At 49.0% G+C, this 19,153-nt stretch overlaps 1 protein-coding gene across 1 annotated transcript in view; it reads right to left on the bottom strand.

Annotated features, from left to right (window-relative positions):
• LOC102112625 (uncharacterized) overlaps positions 1-19,153 on the bottom strand; it is a 50,225-nt gene that overhangs the window by 28,028 nt on the left and 3,044 nt on the right. Inside the window, exons 9-12 of the mRNA XM_088053891.1 lie at positions 18,939-19,087; positions 18,620-18,866; positions 18,111-18,543; positions 17,121-18,038 (exon numbers count right to left, since the gene is read on the bottom strand). Of these exons, the coding sequence (XP_087910017.1) occupies positions 17,121-18,038; positions 18,111-18,543; positions 18,620-18,866; positions 18,939-19,087 (1,747 nt within the window). The remainder of the gene's footprint in view (positions 1-17,120; positions 18,039-18,110; positions 18,544-18,619; positions 18,867-18,938; positions 19,088-19,153) is intronic.

Here is a 19,153-nt window from a genome sequence, read left to right as displayed (position 1 = left end):
AATACAGGGAACCTGTTAAGACACAAAAAGGAAATGTGATCCTTCCCAATATTTCCCCAGAGGCAGAGAGGTGCCAGCACTTCATAACACGTGTGGGTCACACATTTGTGTTGAGGAAGGTTTGCATGGGTCAGAATGTCTGACAGCAGCAGTGAGGCAGCACAGAGCTCACCAAGGAAATGACTGATATCCCTTGTCAGCCCCTTTATTTTCCTTTTCTTCCATCAGCCTGCAAATGCAATGGCAGATTGGGATGTTGTTCACTTGACTGTAATAAATTAGCAGCAGCCATTCAGTCTCCAGCCCCTCCAGCTTCTTCATGTGCTGGAAATGGCTGGAGATGTATTTTTGCTGCTCTACATGGAGGAGAAAAAATAAACTTTTACTGGTCACATGTATTGATATCTTTAGTCACATGCTGAACAAAGTTCATGATATTTGTGAAAACACTTGGGCAGCTCGTGGCCTCCTCTTCTTTTGTACTTTAGCTTTGCTGGGTTGCAAGCCTGAGCTCTGGTGGAGCCACAAGGGATTTGACCTCATTGCCCTCCTTTATATCAGCTGAGTGAGGGGAAACAGGAATGTGGATTGTGCCTGAGCCAGACAGAGTTTCTTTCTGTTCAATGAGTTTTTCACATTGCTGAGCTCTTTACAGCTTTCCTGCCAAGAACTTCCCACAAGTGTAGGTATTTTCCTTCATTACTACCTGTAAGTGAATGTTCTGTCTTAAACTCTGCTAAATTATGAATAATTTCCAGCCTTCTCATGTACTGTCACCTTGAAGGTATTTATGAGTTCTGGTCCTGTTCCCTCTGAGTCGAGGCAGCACTGTTGTTTCTGTTGCAGTCACAAGTCTCGCTGTCCAATTTCAGGGTTCGTTACTCAGCAGTGGAAGTTCTCTCCAGGCTGGAATTTGGGAAGTGGGCTTTCAGGCTGGGAGCAACTACACAACATTAAATGCAGCCACTCACTGTTATACTTGTGGAAGAGCAAGGGAGATGAAAGGTTTTAGTGGCAGTCTGGCTGCTTTTGGTGAGTTATTGGAAGTTAAATGATTTTCAAGCAGTGCAACATTTCTGCTTTTGCTGTAGCCTCTGTCCCCTCAGCATCTCTGTCTGCCTGAGGCATGTGTTCAGTCTGGGGAAGGGAGCTCAGATTCAGAGACTGCTGCAAGTCTTGCTGGTCAGACAGCTCTGAGCTAAAATACAACTGAAGACCATAAAAGAGGCAGCTTTTAAGAAAAATTCTTCAGTTTCTCTGAATCCAGCCCTGTTCAGTACTTGTAGGCTCCTTGGCTCTCTATGGAAGGGGAGGAAGGCCATGTATAGCCTCTAAGAGCTGTTTTTTAGATTTAAGGGAGGCTGTTGCAGGGAGAAGTGAGATATTTAATGAGTGCCTGTTTTTCTGATTCACCATTTCAGAGCTGTGTTTATTCATATGGTGGTCTGGGTTACCTTCCCTCTCCAATCCCCAGGAAATGATGTTATTAATGACAATTGCTCAGGCTGCCGCTGGTGTCTGAGGGTTCACTGCACAGAGCAGGCTCAGGGGACAGGAATATCCCCTGGGGAAGGCTGAGGGGGTGGTTGGCAATGAGAAAGCACCTACGCTCTGTTCTGCAGCAAAATGAGACACAAATGAAATGCTTCCACACCAAGCAGGGAAACTCAGAGGGCTCCTCTGCTGACCAGATGTGCTGAGTAGCAGAAGGAGAAGGCAGAGCTGGGGGTGGAGGTGTGTATGTGTATGTCAAGGGATCCATTGCTTTCCAACCAGTGTAGGATGAACTGGTAGCTGGGGCATGATTAGAAGCCATCAAAAATGAGGGATATTGGACATGGGTTGAGCTGGACTCCAGCTCTCAAAGACAGGCTGAAAGCTCTGGAATGGGTCCAAGAAGTGAAATGGGTCAAGAAGCTCTAAACCTAGGAAAGCTTTGTTTTTACATCAGAATGAAAATGGGTATTTTCCCTTTCATTCTCTGCCCACATTGCTGGGAATGCCATTCTGGTGACTGCCCTGAGAACCTCCCCTGCCGTGCTAATTCACCACCACCCTTGCAGCCCTACTCCTGCAGCCAGAATTCCAGTGCAAAAGAGAATGGAGAGGGATTGCTCTCCGCTCCAACGCTGGGAACTGGGGGTACAAACAGAGTCTGAGGCTGTTGCTATCACTTTTTGGTGGTAGAGCTCCCCTGGGTTCAGACTGTCCTGTTCTTTTGCCAAGGCTGAAATCCAGAAAGTGCAGATACGGTGCTGGCAGCAGCAGGCAGTCCCTACCCTAGAGGAGGATGGAGCTGTCGAGATCTGCAGATGGAAGATTTTGGAGAACTGCAGTGAAACAGCTGAAAACATTCAGCTACATTGTAAGGGGTGAAAGAGACTGCTGAGGCACTGGGGAGGATGCTTTGTGTGTGAGAGGGAGCTGTCTGTGTCTCAGGACAGGCTGCACAGCCCCAGCTGCTCCCACGAGTCACCGGGGATGAGCTGTGCTGTGGGAAGGGCTCTGCGTGCGGAGCAGAATTCTGTGCTGACATGAAGGGGATTTGTCTTGTTGGTGCCTTGTTGCCTTTAATTTCCCCAGAAACAAAGTGAATCCCACAAGGCATTTCTTTCTCGCTTTCCTCCTGAAGTTTGATTATTTGAAGAGATTCAGGAATTGCATAGTTTAGGAAAAGGCTCCCAGGGAAGGCAGCTCGCAAGGCTGGGTAAAGCAGCTTCTGTCTGCCTGGTGCTGCATCCTGAGACTGAGTCAGGAGCATCCTGGGAAAACTGATCTGATGCTCAGTGCCTGCAGCTCCATGGTAGCCTATAGGGGTTTCAACCATCACAGGGCCTGGAGCAACAGCAAAACAGGGTAGCAGAGGACTGGGGATGTAGCTAGTGAGGGCAAAATTGTTGCTTTCCTCTCTGACCCGCAGCATCATTTCAGCCTCAGATTATTCCTGCTTCCAGGTCCAGTGTTCAGCCAAGCCATGGGACAGACCTGGCTTCCTGACAGCAAGGAAGTCTGAATCCAAACCAGGCATCACCCTGTTTCTGGAGCAAAGCTGATGTTCCCAAGGAAATCCCTGTTCTGGGGTGGCAAGGCCCTGTGCCTCGGGGCTATTCCAGTATGTCAGGGATTTGGCAGAGTGGTGGGGTTGATGGAGCAGGGGTGCACCCCCAAATTATAACCTGGGCCTGTTGTACTAAGGACAAAATGGTGGTTGAGTATTTTTATATTTTTTTTATATTAATGATAAGATGGAGTTTGACTATTTTTATTTTTATCCTTCTCTTTTATTTTCCCCTCCAGTTCTTACTAATGCTCTGCTGCTCCTCAGCCAGGCAGCTGGGGGGCTGTGTGACCCTGGCTGTCCCAGTCCCTCCTGTCCTCAGGACATGGCTTTGCAACTGGGACTAAATCCATGTCCTAGCCAAAACCCTGGCAACACTTTCCTTTGAATCAGAGTCTCTGTGGGAGAGCTTTCCAATATAACTTTGGTACTGTAAATACTAGAGATATTTACCTTCTGTTTCAGGGGAGTGAGCGCTTTGGTCTTCCAGCATGATATTTAATTCTTTGGCTGGGCTTAGCCTTTATTGGCTCTGGGTTGTCAGCCAGGGGGGCAGGGGAGCTGTGGTAGATTTCTGCTTGTTTCCTCCAAGGTGTGTGAGGTATCACCTCACAAGCAGATGGCTTTGGAGGAGTCTGTCTCCAAGGAGCTCTGCTGGCTCTGCTCGTGGCAGAAGTCAGTGCAGAAATCTTAGCAGCAGCATCACTTTGCAGATGTTATCCTTCACTCACCACCAGTTTCCTTCCTCCAGAAAGGCCTCTCTGATTATTGCTTGTAGCATAGGAAAGGGTCACCATAACACATGGGTCTTATAAGCAGAGAATTTGTCAGATACAAACACTGCCACTGAGACACACATTGACCCAGAGGCTCTTGTGGCTGTCTGTAGGGTAATACTTCACAACTCTTTTGGGGTCCCAGGCAGTCAGGGATTGTCCCAGCTGAGGGCAGGACCAGAGGAAAAGCATCTCTAGATTTCTCACGGTCTTTCAAAAATGGTTATCAAAATGTTTCCATTTTCAATAGCAACACATTTCCAGAGGTTACTAAACAACTCCTGGATGTCTGAAAATTAAATACAACCTTTTTATCAAAGCCCATGTATGTCTATATACTCTCCCCTTTTCTAGTTTACCATTAGAAATGTAGAATGCTTAGAGCAGAAACTGAAAATACCCCCCGGCTTTTAATTGTGGCTGAAAGGCTATTTGCCTGTTTTGAAGGGTTAGTTTTCACTGTTATTTAGAACTGGTTGCCTAAAGCAAAGCACAAAATTTAGGTTTGGCCTGCCCACACAACATTGTCACACTGATCTTTTGTCAGCCTGGCCACCCATAGGCTGACGGAAAGATCACACTTGCTTGTGTGGTGATGGAAGGTGGGTGAGGACACACTGCAGCAGGTGACAAAGACATTCATGGATGCTACCTGCTTTCTCATCCTCACCTGCTCCCTGGAAATGTCTCCTGAAGCTAATGGCTGAGGGGAGAAGGGCTCCTGGGCGAGGTGCTGCACAGACACCCCGGGTGATTTACCCACTCCTGCAGGGAGCCCGTGCCAGCAGTGAGTCAGGTTTCCTGCTCCTTAAATTTAGACTCGTCAGCCCTTACCTCTCCCTGCAGCTTTGTGAAGCATATTGGGATGCAAGGTAGTTACAAAACAATGTCAAAGGTGTTAAAACGATTACCATAAAAATACATCTGTTTTCTGCAGTAATGCCTTGGAATGCTCCAGAGCTCTTGGAAACCAGAAGGGTGGCACACGGCTGCCAGAGTGTGTCTTGTGCGGACTTGGAGAAGTCTGCTAAAATGGTAGGATTTTCTTTCCTTTTAAAATCATTATTGTAGGCAGTTAGAAAGAAGCCAATTCTATATTCCATGTGATGAGATATTGATCTAACTTCTAAATCCCTCTAACCTGATTAAGGCCTTAAGAATTTCAACTATTGAAAAATATGATTTTTTTTTTTTCATAAAAATACCTTAAGCTTAGCATCCCTGGTGCAGCCAAAGTCTTTCCCTGAGAAATTCAAATAGCACAGCCTGTAGGGATCATTCAACCCTACCAAAGGCTTTAACATATGTTTGTATGTAAATATAGTTTACATATATAAATAAGCTTTTATACGTATATATAAATGTAAATTATGTATATGGCAGTTTGCAGCCAATCTCGAGAAGGGATTTTCTTGGTACCTTTTCATGGTATGTAGTTGGGCAAACAGAGCCTGATCTAACCTAGGTAGTTTTGGGATGTCAGTTATCCTTGTCATCCTTGGGATCACACCTTCCCTAAAGGGAGGTGAAGCTCGGGCATATGGGGGTGATTGCAAAGATGCGCCTTCCTCTGTGGTAACTTTCACTTTACTGCACATGCTGGAGCAGGTGTTAGTGCAGAAGAGTAGAGATCCAGGGCTCTGGTAAATGCTCATGGCAAATATCCTTCCACTGGAAAGGGAATGCTGCAATTTCCAGCTAAAGTTACTGTGCTTTCATGCCTTGCCAAGTCCTTGTGTGTGGTTTGCCACACTGCCACCCACTCCAGCCTCTCACCTGCACCGTGCTGGCCATGGGGGTGACTTCAGCTCCCAGAGCTGCATGTCCTCATCCTCTTGTGCTGGGCACAAAGTGGAGACAGGTCTGGGCAACTGTAACAAGTGACAGCAGGAAGGGCCAAATCTAACCAGCTTTGAGCCCTGTAATGGAGCTGGTCTGGTCCCACAGATCACTGACCTTTGGGAGCTATCACCCCTACAAAGGTGGGAGTCTCGAGGTTCCTTGGAAGCAGGAAGCCATGGTCATTTCACTCTGTGCTGATTTTTTGGCCTTGGAGCATTGTGCTTCCTCATGTCTGCAGAGCATGGTCAAACCCAGAGCTGGGAAAGAAGAGCTGCAGGTCCAGCTGGATGGAGTGCTTCACACAAGCAGTGATGGGTGGTTTTGCTGCTTTCTGTGCTTTCCCTCCCCCGTCTCCCAGTGCTTTGTGGAGCTGTAAGGATCAGAGCTCTTAAACTCCCCGAAGGAAATGCAGAATGTGGTGTTTGACTTCTCAGAAATACCGCATGGTGGCAACTGTCAAGCCTGCTTCCTTCTGTGTGCCAGCAGCCCTTGCTAAACATGTGCAGGTTGGTGTTGACACAAGCTCCAGGTACATCCTGCTGGTCTGACCTGTAGGTGTGAACCCAACATACAAAGTGAGCAATGGCAGTCAATCACACATCTGGATTATTTAAAGGGTTGGAACTAGCAGTGTGCTCTCAGCTGGCTCACAGTGGCATTTGCATTTTGGCAGCACAAGTGCAGATTTTAATCCTGCCAACAAGAAATCTTTGTGTGTGCCCTGGCTGCATTCAGAAGTACAAGTTTCCTCGAGGCATTCCTGGTTGCAACTGTGAGATAATCAGAGATTGCTTTTTGAAAGTCACAAAGTTCTGGCTGACTTGTCTTTTCCCATGGAAAAATATTAGGATATATGATCTGGGTATGTGGTGGTAGCAATGGAGAAGCTCTTGACAGAAATAGAGAATCCTCCTGAGGACTTTTGCTCTCTGGCAGCTGAAAACTTATCTGCTGAGCTCCCTTTTGGGTAACTGAAGGAGACTCTGGGAGCAATGGGAATTCAAAACCATGCCCAAGGACTGCGCTGAGTGCTTCCTCCAGTGGGGGAATATTGCCTGTTTTAGTAAAAGGAGAGCCAAAAAATGAAGATAGCCATGGGGAGGAAGAGGTAGATGCAAGAGGGAGAAGCAAACGGAGCTGGAAGTGATGTAGCAGAAACACCACTTACAGCAGAGGAGAAATCCAGCATGGTGCCTGTCTGGGAAGAGGAAGCCCAGATGAGGTGCAGGCTTGCAGAAGGAAGAGAAAGAGAAAAGAGGTGAAACAAGGCAGACCAAATAGATTTTAGTTGTTGTGATCAGGCAGAGGGCATGAGGAATATAAAGCAAAGCCAAAAGAAGGATGACAGCAGGTAGCAGAAACTGAGGGACTGTTTTCTAGTAAAAACAACAGCAGGTGAGAAGACACTGTGCTTTTGCCATCCAGCTACACTAGAAATTCAGGAAATGGACATAATTTAACAGCCTTTTGGTTGACCTGAAATCTCCTGATTATTCACAAGAATCTTCATATGCTGGGGCTGAGTGTGGCAGGTTAGTTTTGTTAAGACACTCTCACTTCTTGTTCTGTCTTCACATCTGTGATATCTATGGGTAAAAATAATTCAGTACAACTATCGTTTGTGTCTCTCTTTAAGAAATCAAAGTTGTTGTGATGCCTGGGGCTGTGACAGAGAGCGTTAGAGAAGCACAGGCAGAAAGCTGCTGCTGTAGGGAGGCAAAAAGATCTGGAGTTAAATAAAGAAACCAGCTCCAGCATCACATTTCCCCCCAGCCCCTCTCCAGGTTAATCAGCATGTGCTCCTGACAGCCCTCTATGATATATTAATTAGTGCAGCACCCTAACGAGGAGCGCAGAGAGCTGTGTTTCAGCGGCGATAAGCCAAGCCTTTCTGTGTGTTTCCAGGCAGGCTGGCTCACACTGAGCTCTCAGCCACTGTCGCAGTAAGGGATGGAAGCGGAAGGAGGAAAGCTGGAGAAGCTCTGATCTCTCACTGGAGAGATGGGAGGCTGTGAAGGCGCTCTCCAAATGCCAACAGAGCGGAGTGAGACAAAGTGTGGAGCCAGCCCCCAGCAGCACAGCAGCAGTGAGCTCTCCAGAGGATTCCTGCAGCAGCCTGCTGCTTTTAAAATCTGGTCAATAAACATTAGGTATAATGGATGTTTCTTTGTCAGTGTGTTTATCTGAACTTCAGTTACCTTGGGCACTAGCTGGGAGACATAAAATGTCTTGTGCTGGTTTATTAAAGAGGACCTTTAATTATCTTATTAAGAACTGGCCATTCTCTCCAAGTAAATGAAAATCCAAATCTGTCAGTGGAGCTCAGTGATGATTATTTGCATCCTGAACAGCAAAGGGTCCAGTGGTGCAGAAGAGAGGCTCCAATGTCCACAAACTCCCCACGTGGCAAAGGCATTTTCATGTCTCCTGTCTGCAGACACTGTCTGTCCAGAGTGGCTTTCTGAATGGGATTTGGAGTAAAACGAAAGTGTTTGAATGGAAAGCTGGCATTTGGGTCTAGAAGTGGAGTACTGACCTCCTGCTTGGGTTTTGATTTAAGTTTAAAAGCAGCTGTAGGGTAGGATGATGTGTTTGGGGGTGGCTTGCTGTCTGTTAGGATTAGGAAATGGAAAATCCTGCAGAATCAACCTCCCAGCCTACCTAGTTCAATTCAGATATGGGGGACCAGGGAGGCAAAGCACAGGCAGCACTGACCCTGAGTTTGTGCTGTTTCATAATGGACCACAAACTGGCAGCTCAGCTACTTGAAGGGAGACTTCATTTTGTGACTGAGGCCAAATGACAACTGCATAAACAAAGCAGAAGTGCTGCTGAATTATCTGATGTTGACATAGGCTTCCTGAGACCTTCCCCTTCAGTTACTCAGGCCCCTGGTCCCTCATGTGCTCAGACACATCCACACACAAAGGATGCTCAGGCAATCTGCTTCTGCCACATTGGCTCGCTTTTTAATTTTTTTTAATTATTAAGTGATAATCCCACTGAGCCAAATGGTATAGATTTTACTGAAGGGGAGAATTGCTTGTTGCTATCCGAATAATGCAACCCACAACAGTCTTGGAGGCAGAAGGTGCATTTACCTGCTATTAACTCATCTCCTCACCTGAACCCAAACACCATAACCTGGACAAGGTCCTTCCCTTTGCCCTGCAGCACAGTTGTTTAAAATGACTCATTATGGATCAAAATATGCATCAGCTCAGAGAAACCCTGTACCCATCACATCCCTGGGACTGCAGAGCAGGACAGCACAGGGCAGAAGATCTTACAAGGGGTGTTGAACTGGCCACAAGTCATAGAAGCAACATGACTGATGAGGAATAACCTACTTTAGGATCTACAATCACCACTTTCTTTTCACAGGGCTTATCAGAGAAAGCTGTTTCATCCTCTTAAGTATCACATGAGTTAAATATGACACTGGTGGTTGTGGTTTGTGCTTGTTGCAAGCACATGGTCCAAGGGGATAATACAAAAAGAAAGAAACAAGGTTATATTCAAGCTCTAATTTAGACTGTAAATCCCCTGGTGATCATGGCTGTCTGTGCAGCTCTGAGTGCCAGAATCCTCCTCCAGAAACACCACGGCCAGAAGGTACCGGAGGGCCGGTGTGAGTTAACCGGTAATAGAGGCAGGAGCCACAGAGTCTGTGAAACAAAATCAATGGAGCAGGATCTAAAAGCTGTACTAAGTAACTCCTCAATGATCATAAATCTTGTTACCGACAGCTCTCACACTGCTTTACAGTGGAAATGATGCAGAGGTGGAAATTCAAGCATCGAGGAATGGAGCGATCGTTCCTAGAGATGCAGCAGAGAAACAAGGGTCTGGATTTCTGGCTCGGTGTGTTATCCACAGGGCTGCATTGCCTCCCTACCGTGACCAAGTGAAGTGGCAGAGGAATAGCCTGCTGGCAATTTTCAGCTCTCTGGCAGGTGCTTTAGGGAAGCATTTCCCTCTGGGCCCTGCAGAGCAGTGCTGAGCCATGGAGATTGTCCAGGAGGATGCCGAGAGGCACTGGAGGAGCAGGCTTGAAGCAAGTCTGCCTCTTCAGCCAGGAGTCTGCCTAATGGGTTTTTTTCTCTCCTCTCAACTGGTCTCAGCACATGCAGGAGAGGCAGAGCAGTCTGTGTGTGGTTTAAAAATCTGTTTTGCAGCAGGTGACGGGAACAGCAGAGCTTGGGAGAAAATGAAGGCTGCTGGAACATGCAGCAGTCTGAGTCCATCCCTACTCGCTTGTCACAGCATTTATAATTAAAAATGCAGCTTTTTTCTTAACTTATTTGGAAAGCACATCAGGCAGGGATTAGAGAATATCCTCCCCTGGGTTTTTTCCCGGAGCTCTGCACAGGGTCTGGGCAAGACCCTCTGAGAGGTAGCTCCTTCCCTGAGTTGCTGATGGAAAATAGATGCCTGATCTAAATATGGGGTTGTAAGCAGCAGCTGATGGGGCAGGGTTAAGTTTCTCAGAATGACTCCTGATGCAGAGAGAAATTCAAGTATCTTTAATCCTCATCCTACCTTTTTTTTTTTTTTTTAATTAATACTGAAGTCTGTAAATTGATTAAACCAGTATTTACCTGATGTGAGATAATAAGGATGAATTAACTTGTCAATGAATTCCCCGTGGTGCTATTAGAAAATAAATCCTTCACCGAATGACCTTAGGTTTTGTGTTGGGGACAAAGAAGAATCAAACCAGCTGTGCCTATGCTGGGGTTTTAATGAGGGTGAGAGTGAGATTTTGCTGCAAAAACCGAGGCTTTGGTTCCTCAGAAGGGCTCTTCTCTCTGCCTTCGGCTGCGCATCACCAGAGGGCAGCAGAGATCGGAAGAAAACTGCTGCGAAAACCCTGCAGCAGTGGCCAGAAACGGGGAGAAAAATCTTCCTCTTCTGTGTTATGGTGAGCGGCTGCGGCTGATGGGTGGGGACAGAGGTTCCCCCGGGTCCTCTCCGGCCGGGAAAGTGCCGAGGGCTCGGCCCTGCAGCACTGCTGCACTTGGAGGAACGCAAAGAGTTCTGTCCTTCTGGCCTGTGCTCTGCACCAGAACCTCTCTCCTGTCAGCTGCCTGGCAGGAGGAAAATGCAGTGGATAAATATTCGCACGGAAAGCGAAAAGCAGCTCAGATTGACATCTGTGCCCCAAGTCCTGCTCTGGGCTGGGAAGAAAGTAGAGTGTGCAAAATGCTGGGTCCCTCCTGCTCAGCCAAGGCAAAAGCCTTGTGGAGGGATCTTTCCCCTGACAGTGACTTTTATTCATGGCACTTGGGCAAACTGCCCCTTTCCCCCCCTGTGCCATCACCACCGCCGTGCCCCAGCCCCCAGGAGCAGACCTCAAACAGGCGATTTCCTCACAAAGTAATTCAGTTTTAGGGGTGGGGGAGCTACTTGCCATTCCAGCCTCCCCAGAACAGGACTGTTAGGGATCCAATTATTTGTGTTGTATTGCAATTATTAGTATTAAATAATTATTTAACTTGATGTTATTAGAAGCTCCAGTGGAAGGAAGGCGCCAACATTTACCTTTCTTTGGAGTGAACCCTTCACTGAAGCAAAGCTTCCTATTGAGGTCTTGCAGGTAGATATTTGGCATATGTTTGAAGGATTAAATAGCCTAAAATATCCACCAGGCTGCTGACTGCCTTGGCACTGTGTCTTGCCCGTTTGGATGTGACTTTCAATTGTGCCTTTCACTTGTGCTGTAATTTTTTTGGCTTAGTTTATTGCTTCCAGGCAAATCTCTGAATGTTGTCAGGACCCTGGGCAGAGAACCCAGTGAAACAGTTCTGATGTCTCAGCTGCTGTAGTGTAAGCCTTTCAGAATTACAAAGCATTTTTTTACTACTAAAGAAAGGAGAATGGTCTTTATATATTGCTGTGCCATGATGGGGTTTGCCAGTGTGCCATCACTCCTTCTTCCATGCTTTTAGGAGGCCTTTGCAGTGCTCCTGATTAGGAGGAAGGGAGGTGCAGAGAGGGAATGGGCAGCTCTTCAAAGCACAAAGGAGAGGCAGGTGATAAGATGTGGTACTGAAGCTTGACCTGCATAGCTGTTTTTTTTTTCTAGTGCCTCTTTAACACAAGATTCCTGGGCAGACATTGGATCAGGACCTCTTTACTGCAGTTTCTTGCTGCAGCCGAGTTTCAGACTGAAAGTGTCAACTAAAGACAGGGTTGTGGAGAGTCTCTCAGGTGTTTTACATGGTACCAAGCCAGGCCCCAAGGCAGAGAGTGTTTATGATATCTCAGAAAACTTTTCTGAAGGTTCAGGCAGGATTTTCAATTTCGGAGTCTAGCAAGGATCTTGCTTTACCCTGCCCCCAGCACACGTGTAATGGCATCCCAAGGCTCCCCAGTTAGCAACAGGACCAAAGCAAAAAGAGCTCCTCAGTGGGGATTTACACCAAACCCACTCTTATGCCAAGGGCTCTGTCACCCTTTGGAGTGATCCAACCTCTCCCAAGCTCCTGAGACTGCTGCAAGCATTCCCTGTAAACAAGCAGTAGTTAACATTCAGCCTTGCAACTGAGGTGTTTGGTGGTGATGGGTCAGACCTGTCGTGAGCAATTGTTTGTCTTCCCTGACTGGATAAGTATGCAAATAGTCAAGGAAACAGAACTGCCCAAAACCTACAGATTTGCTGTTATTTATTTTAGTGAAAACTATTGATGGTAAGTCTCAAAATTCTGTTAAAACAGAGATATTTAGGATGAAGTTTCTTTTTTTTTTCCTTTTTTCTTTCTTTTTTGGTTTGGTTTTGTTTTTTTTTTTTTTATTTATAACCCTATCTTGAGCCTGAAAGAAAATGGCCAGTTTTAAAGTTTTGATTACATACCTCATGAAAATTTTATTTAAAAGGACCATATTTCAGCATTTTTCAAATCCTGCTGTGACTGCTGAAGTCACATTAAAACTGGTTTCTGTAAGCAGAACAACATGCATCTCTGAAATTCATTTTCACTGAATGTTTTTATATTCAGGTAAAGCTTCCTCCCACACTGAAAGCACACTGCACAAGCCTGGCCTCAGCAAACTCATTTACAAAAAGATGCAAATCAGTGTTTCAAATAGGGATGGAGCCTGTCAGTACATAGAGGTTTGACTGTCAGAAGGTGGATATTCCTTGTTTACCAGTAAATTAAAATCTGTTCACCCAGGAAAGCTTTCAAGCTTTCAGAGTCACACGGTGACAAGGAGGAAGCATTGAATGTTCAGGCTGGGAGAAGATACCCCCAGCTGCTGGCAATTCACAGGCAGCTCAAGCCAGCTGGGAGGGGAGCCCTGCACCTTTACCAGTGTGACCCCCTCAGCTGGGACAGGGTAAATGATGGGGGAAGAACAGGGCTAAGCAGCTCCAGCAAGCTGAGAGGGGAGTCCTGCCAGGAGGAACCAGCCATTGTGAAAGGGGACTAAAAGGCAAAAGGGGATGGAAGTCATGATGAAATGATTCTTTAGCTATTTCTTTTAAATAATGGTTATATTTGATTTTTTTTTTCCTCTGTAGAAGATGCCAGCTCACTCTGGCTCATCAGACAATTGCTGACAGGCATCCAGAATTAATAGGCAATTTGAAGCTACTTTTGGCTCTTGTGTCCTGTGTAATGGTTGCACAGCTCAACAGCAATTCCCTACGATGTGCCAGGCTTCTTCTGGCATCTTTAGTCACCGGGTAGGAGCTGCATTGCACAGAACTAACAGATTCCTGTTTGTAGACTGATTTCTGTGTTTCTACAGCTGTCCTGCCTTTGGGGGTCCCTGGGCTCTGTTTCTCCTGTAAGCAGCACGTCACAGGCTGCAACAGTTGTAGTAGCTCCAGAGTGTTTGATTTCCCTGCAAAACCTGTGCCACAGGAGAAGAGTTGTTGGGTTGTACAGGCATTGCTGGTAGTAGAAGAGGACTTATTGACCCCATCCTTCTGTAACATCACACTCAGCAAATACTCTGCTACTTTAACTTTTTTTTTCCCCCTGCCTTCTTCCAGGAGGTCTCCATGGCTTATAACGCCAACACATCATGATTTAGCCTTGCCCCAGTCAAGTTCATTTTGGGGGCAAGAAGTGAAGCCCTTACTTAGGGATGAGGAAATCCTCCTTCCCTCCAGCCTATTAAAGTCAATACAATTCCTCCTACTGAAAGTCTTCCCTGATTTGATATTATACATGAAGTGTTCCTTGGAGCTATGGCAAGAGATTTGTGGCAGTAGTAATGCTAAATTTAATTTCCTGGGATTCAATCTCAAACAATTGATAAAACTGGGTTATTCAGGAGCCATTCAAAAGTCCTAAGCTGTAAATGTATTTATTAGCTCCACTGTACTTACAGCAGCCCAAGAATTCCACTTTGTGGAATTTTTGTCTGTTTTGCATTAGCATATGAGCACAGATTACTGGGACTAGAACAATATTTGTGTTGCAAGTTGCCTTTCAGAAACACCCAACTGAGTAGTAAATGTATTTAAAATGGGGAGGAAAAAGCAGGTTCTTGTATTTCAGTCATAAATACATACTTAGTGAAATATATGATAAATTGGGAAAAATACATGTACTGGATGTAGGATACCTGTAAGATTAATCTGAGGAGTGAAAGGAATTTCTATCATATATATGCTATTTTGTGCCTTTTATTGAAGCTGTTGTGGTATCAAAGCAATGATTTGATGCCCTGTTTGCTTAGCACAAGGTAATTGTGATTACAACTTCCTCCTTGAACATCCATAGCAGAGGCAAGCTGGGGAAATTCCAGGGAGGTTTAGGGAAGCCTTGGGAACAAGGAACTGCACCAAGGGACTCATTGTGCATGTTTCCATTTTGAGTAGATACATGAGGGCTGCCTGGGTGGGGGTATGGATGAAATAGGGAATTAGGTGTGCATGAATCCAGCAGGACATGAAGCACTCTGAGGGAGCAAGGGCAGCCAGCCCAAGGTACTTGTGTTAGTTTGAAACAATCCATGAAGGCTTCACAAGTGTTTGAACTTAAAAGTCACGTGACAAAGTGTGACTAAGGTTAGATGACAGCCTGATTGTGAAGCAGCACTGCCATACAACTCCTCTGGCCTTAGACTGTGTACATGTGCAGAGTTCATATTTCCTTTTTTTGTTACTGCTCTCTGCTTAACTTTTCTGCACTGGTTTCCCCCTTTGATTTATTTTTTTACTTGTGTTACCCATCTTAAGAGACTGAGTCACAGTAGTAATCTGTTTGAACTCCTACCTGCAAATTTCCTTGTTCTCCATACAGTTTCTGACACACAACTGATTCAGCTTCCCAGAAGGATCTGTCACTTGGGAGAGCAGAGCTTTCCTCTCTATTACCAAGGTCTCTCTCTCTCTCTGACTATCCCTTGGCCCCCTTTGAATCCATCCACCAAATGATCACTCAGCTCTTCCATAACCAGTCCATTACCACAGTTCTTCCCCTTGCTCAGTTTACTTCCAGCACTTTGTTCAACACCCTTATTTCTGCTGACATCATTCAAGCTGTGGATCTTCATCCTTGGACTGTCCTTGTGACACCTGCTCTCACATCCCTAGAATCTTCCTATGCTGCTGTCATTGCTTCATGCAAGACTCTCCTACTCCACTGCTGACGTACAAGGGGGAGTCTCCAAATACATCCTCACTGCCACCCCTGAGAACAGTCTTGAAAGATTCTTCCTGACTCCAGCCAAGCCCCTCCATTTGCTCCAACTTCTGCCTCTGGGCCACTGGCATCTGAATGAGTTGACTAGTCATGCAAAAATGTTTCCTGAGCACTGGGTTTTCTGACTGAGTTGTAGCTATCAAACATCAATTAAGTCAGCACCTCTCCCTTTATTTCTGTGGAACTACATGTGAAGACTGTTGAGAGTGCAGCCCATTCTGGCTGGGATGAGAAGGCACAAGGATGATGCCTATAAGGATTTCCTAGGGGAACAGAAGATGCTCCCCTCTCAGTACTTGCTCTGCCAAACAACTTTTTCAGGGGCTACTCACCATCATAGGTACATGATCCAAACTGATTCAGGAGATGGCCCCTGCTGCTGGCCAGGTTTGATTTTCTCCTTGCATCCAAGGTTCTCTTCCACTTGCTCCCAGTGGCCCTGATGAATGCAGCCAGGAGAAAATGGTCTGTCTGTACCTTAACATAGCAGGAGTTCCCCAGTGAGGAAGAACTTTGTGGTTCTTGCAGAGAGGAGGCCTGAGGACCTGGCTCTAACAGCAGAGGACTCCCCCAGCTAATCTCCATGTCAGAACTCTGCCAGAAGCACCAGACTTTTTCTGCAGCTGATGTGTCATGCACTGGTCATGTCTGCCCAGCCCAGAGAGGGGCAGAAGGGGCCTGGCCCAGCCATTCTCAGAGAACAGCAGCAGGCACAGGGCCTGTTGGGCACAAGCACTGGGGAGCCATGAGATCCTGTGAGCTCTCTGCCAGCAGAGGAGCTGCCCTGGCAGTGCCAGTTCCACCTGCCAGGAAGAACTCATACACACTGGAACAGATCCCCCACAGCGACTAAGGAATGTCCCTCCCTGGAGATAATCAAGAACCTCCTGGACACAATCCTGTGCCATGTGCTCTGGGATCATCCTGCTTGAGCAGGGGGGTGGGACAAGATGATATACTGTGGTCCCTTCCAACCAGACCGATTCTGTGATTCTATAACAACTTGTGTTACCTTGTCACAAAAGGAAGCTGCAGGAGCTGGTGCTGCCCCAGGGCCCCCTCTGCACTCCCCCCACCTCCTTTCCTGTATATCCAAGAAGCCCTCATGCCCACAGGGGAGTTCTGGGGACACCTGACTTGCCTTTGCCAGCCCATTAATCCCCACCTACTGCCAGGCTCAAGCACCCACTTTTCTTGGCACATACACAGGATGGGATTCCTCCTGGCATCCCCCTGGCATTGCAGGGCCACCAGCCCTGCGCCCTGCCAGTAATCTGTGCCTAGCCAGCTCCCAGTGCCAGGATGCAGCAATGTCATCACTGTCACAGCTCTGTCTGGCAGGAGTCACTGCAGGCAGGCAGGAGTGGAGGCAGCTTTTCCTGCCTCTGTTTGTATCCCAGCAGAGGAGCTGCCCTGGCAGCCCCGGTTCCTGCCTGCAGCATCATCCCCAGCTGTGTCCACATCTCCCACACACAGAAGGTCCAAGCCAGGCTCCTCCTCACAAAAGTCTATTAAAGCAGGTGTGTGGGTTGAGATGGCTATCGTGGCACAGCAATGGGGTCTCATCCGTGTGGGAGGCAGCCGGGTGCTGCTGTGTTACCCCATCCGGGACAGGCAGGGCGCTGTCCCCTCGTGGGGGTGTCTTTGTGTCCCAGGTCTTCTGCATCCTCTTGAAGCTGGCATGTGCTTCTTCTGTCCCAGATGGGGACCGGGGGTCCTGGAGCTCTGTTACAGCGCAGACGGGCGCGCTGGCCTGGCAGGAAGTCCTGCAGGAGTCGGTACACGGCCCGAGGGTCGCCAGGGCTGTGGCACAGGCCCCTTCGGCAGGCGACGGGCATTGACTGGGGGCAGAATTGTGTGGTGCCGAGTGGCCTGGGGCTGCCCACCCGGCTGACTGAGCTGTGGCAATCCCTGGCTCCCTACAGAGGAGCCCGGGGGTCGCCAGGGCCTACTGTGCATTTCCTGGGGTGGTAGTGACCTATCTGGAGGACAGCTATCAGTCGGGGGGAGGGTTGCCGTGGGCTGAGGTTCCTGAGGCTGAGCATCCTCGGCTTGCCCAACCAGGTGAAGGAGCCATGGCAGCTCCTGGCTCCCAGCAGAACCACCCGGAGCTTGCGAGGAACTCCTGGTCGCTCCCCAGGGCGGCGGCACAGGCCCCCTATCCAGAGCACAGCTGGTGATCGGCGGTGAAGCTGTCTGGGCTTGAGCTTCCTGGGGCTGAGCTTCCTCGGGCTGCTTGATCACATGAAGGAGCCATGGCAACTCCTGGTCTCCAGCAGAGCAGCCTGAGGGTTGCAAGGGGCTCCTGGGGGGGCCCTGGGTTGGTGGTCCTGGCACTCTATCCCTGGGACAGCTACTGATCTGGGGCTGAGCTTCCTCGGGCTGCCTAACCAGGTGAAGAAGCCATGGCAGCTCCTGGCTCCCAGCAGAGGCGTCTGGGGGCTCTGGCACTGCTGGTGGTTCAGGCTTGGGTGGGCAGCAGCTGCTCTGCGGCCTCAGAGGAGGCAGCTTTTCCCGTGATGCTCTGGACCAGGGGACCTTGGTGGCTCTGTCCTGAGAGGATGCAGGGAACTGGGGAGCACTGGGTATGGTGGTGGGGGGCTTGTCCTGGGATCGAAGCTTTGCCTGCCGGGACTTCTTTAGGGAACAGCCGGTGACCATCAGCTTCAGCCCCACAGTCAGGCATGAGGACACGGCTGCCTGCAGGGAGACACAAGGGGCAGTGGGGGCTCGGGGTGCCTGAGGTGGGGCTGTCCCCAGCCCCCAGCCTACCTCCCTGTAGAGGAGCTCAAAGGCACCAATGGAACAGGTGGGATTGTCCTTGCGGTCCAGCACGAGGCGCAGCGTGTCCCGCTGGACGTTGGCGCAGAGCCGGCAGGTCACCGCCGAGGAGGGGCTCATGGTGGGGCAGGAGTTGATCTCCAGCAGCCAGGGCTGGAAGTCCTCCCCGATGAGAAAGTCGGCCCCGAAGAGCTCAAAGCTGCCCCTGCGGGAGCCCACCTGATCCCGGGTGCAGCGCAGGGCGTTCAGGATCGCCGCCTTCATGCCGGGAACCATCACCCGCTGCCAAGCATCCGCCCGCCCCAGCCGTGCCAGGTATGCCTGGAACTGCTTGTTGGACCAGATCTTGTCGGGGGGCACGCGGGGGTCCGGCTGTGATGCTTTGTAGCGCTTCTGGATGGACACGTTGCAGAGGTGCCTGGCGCTGGAGAGCGGGGCTGGGTCAGGGGGTGCCGGGGGGCTGGGCACTGCGAGCCGGGGGTGAGGGGGAGGACACTCACGGCTCCAGGTGACGCAGGGAGAAGGGCTGGGAGCAGAAGCGCAGGTAGCAGTCTCGGTAGAACCAGGCAGTCAGTGGCTTCCAGTCAGTCACCAGGAACCACTGCCGGATGTCGAATTTGGTGTCGAAGATGGTCAGCGGCCGCTCCACGTACTTCTGCACCACCCACTCGCACACCCGCGCCGCGGGGTCCGTGCAGCTCCGCGCCAGCTCCAGCACCTCCTCCAGCCGCGTCGCACAGACGATGCCTGGGCAACACAGTGATGGTGGGATCCCTTCTCCGTGGGGATGTGCGTGCCCCATGCTTCCCCTAGCCTTACCCCTGCCGCGGGATTTGGCGCTGGGCTTGAGGATCCAGACGTTGAGGTTGCCCTTTATGCCGAGCTGCGGCAGCTGCTCCTCCAGGCGCCGCAGCACGTCCTGGCACTGCTCCTGCTGCTCCGTGCTCAGCACCAGCCTGGTCCCCTCACTGTGGGGGGACACGGGGGGCTCAGCACCGCCCCGCCACCGTCCCCCTGCCCCCGTCTCGCTCAGC

Source organism: Pseudopodoces humilis, chromosome 3 (assembly GCF_049639895.1).
Source record: "Pseudopodoces humilis isolate 2021_Gansu_Grassland_sample_001 chromosome 3, ASM4963989v1, whole genome shotgun sequence".
In the NCBI taxonomy this organism is placed as follows: Eukaryota; Metazoa; Chordata; class Aves; order Passeriformes; family Paridae; genus Pseudopodoces; species Pseudopodoces humilis.
Note: the sequence above shows the minus strand (reverse complement) of the source record. Positions and strands in the feature narration are given on the sequence as shown.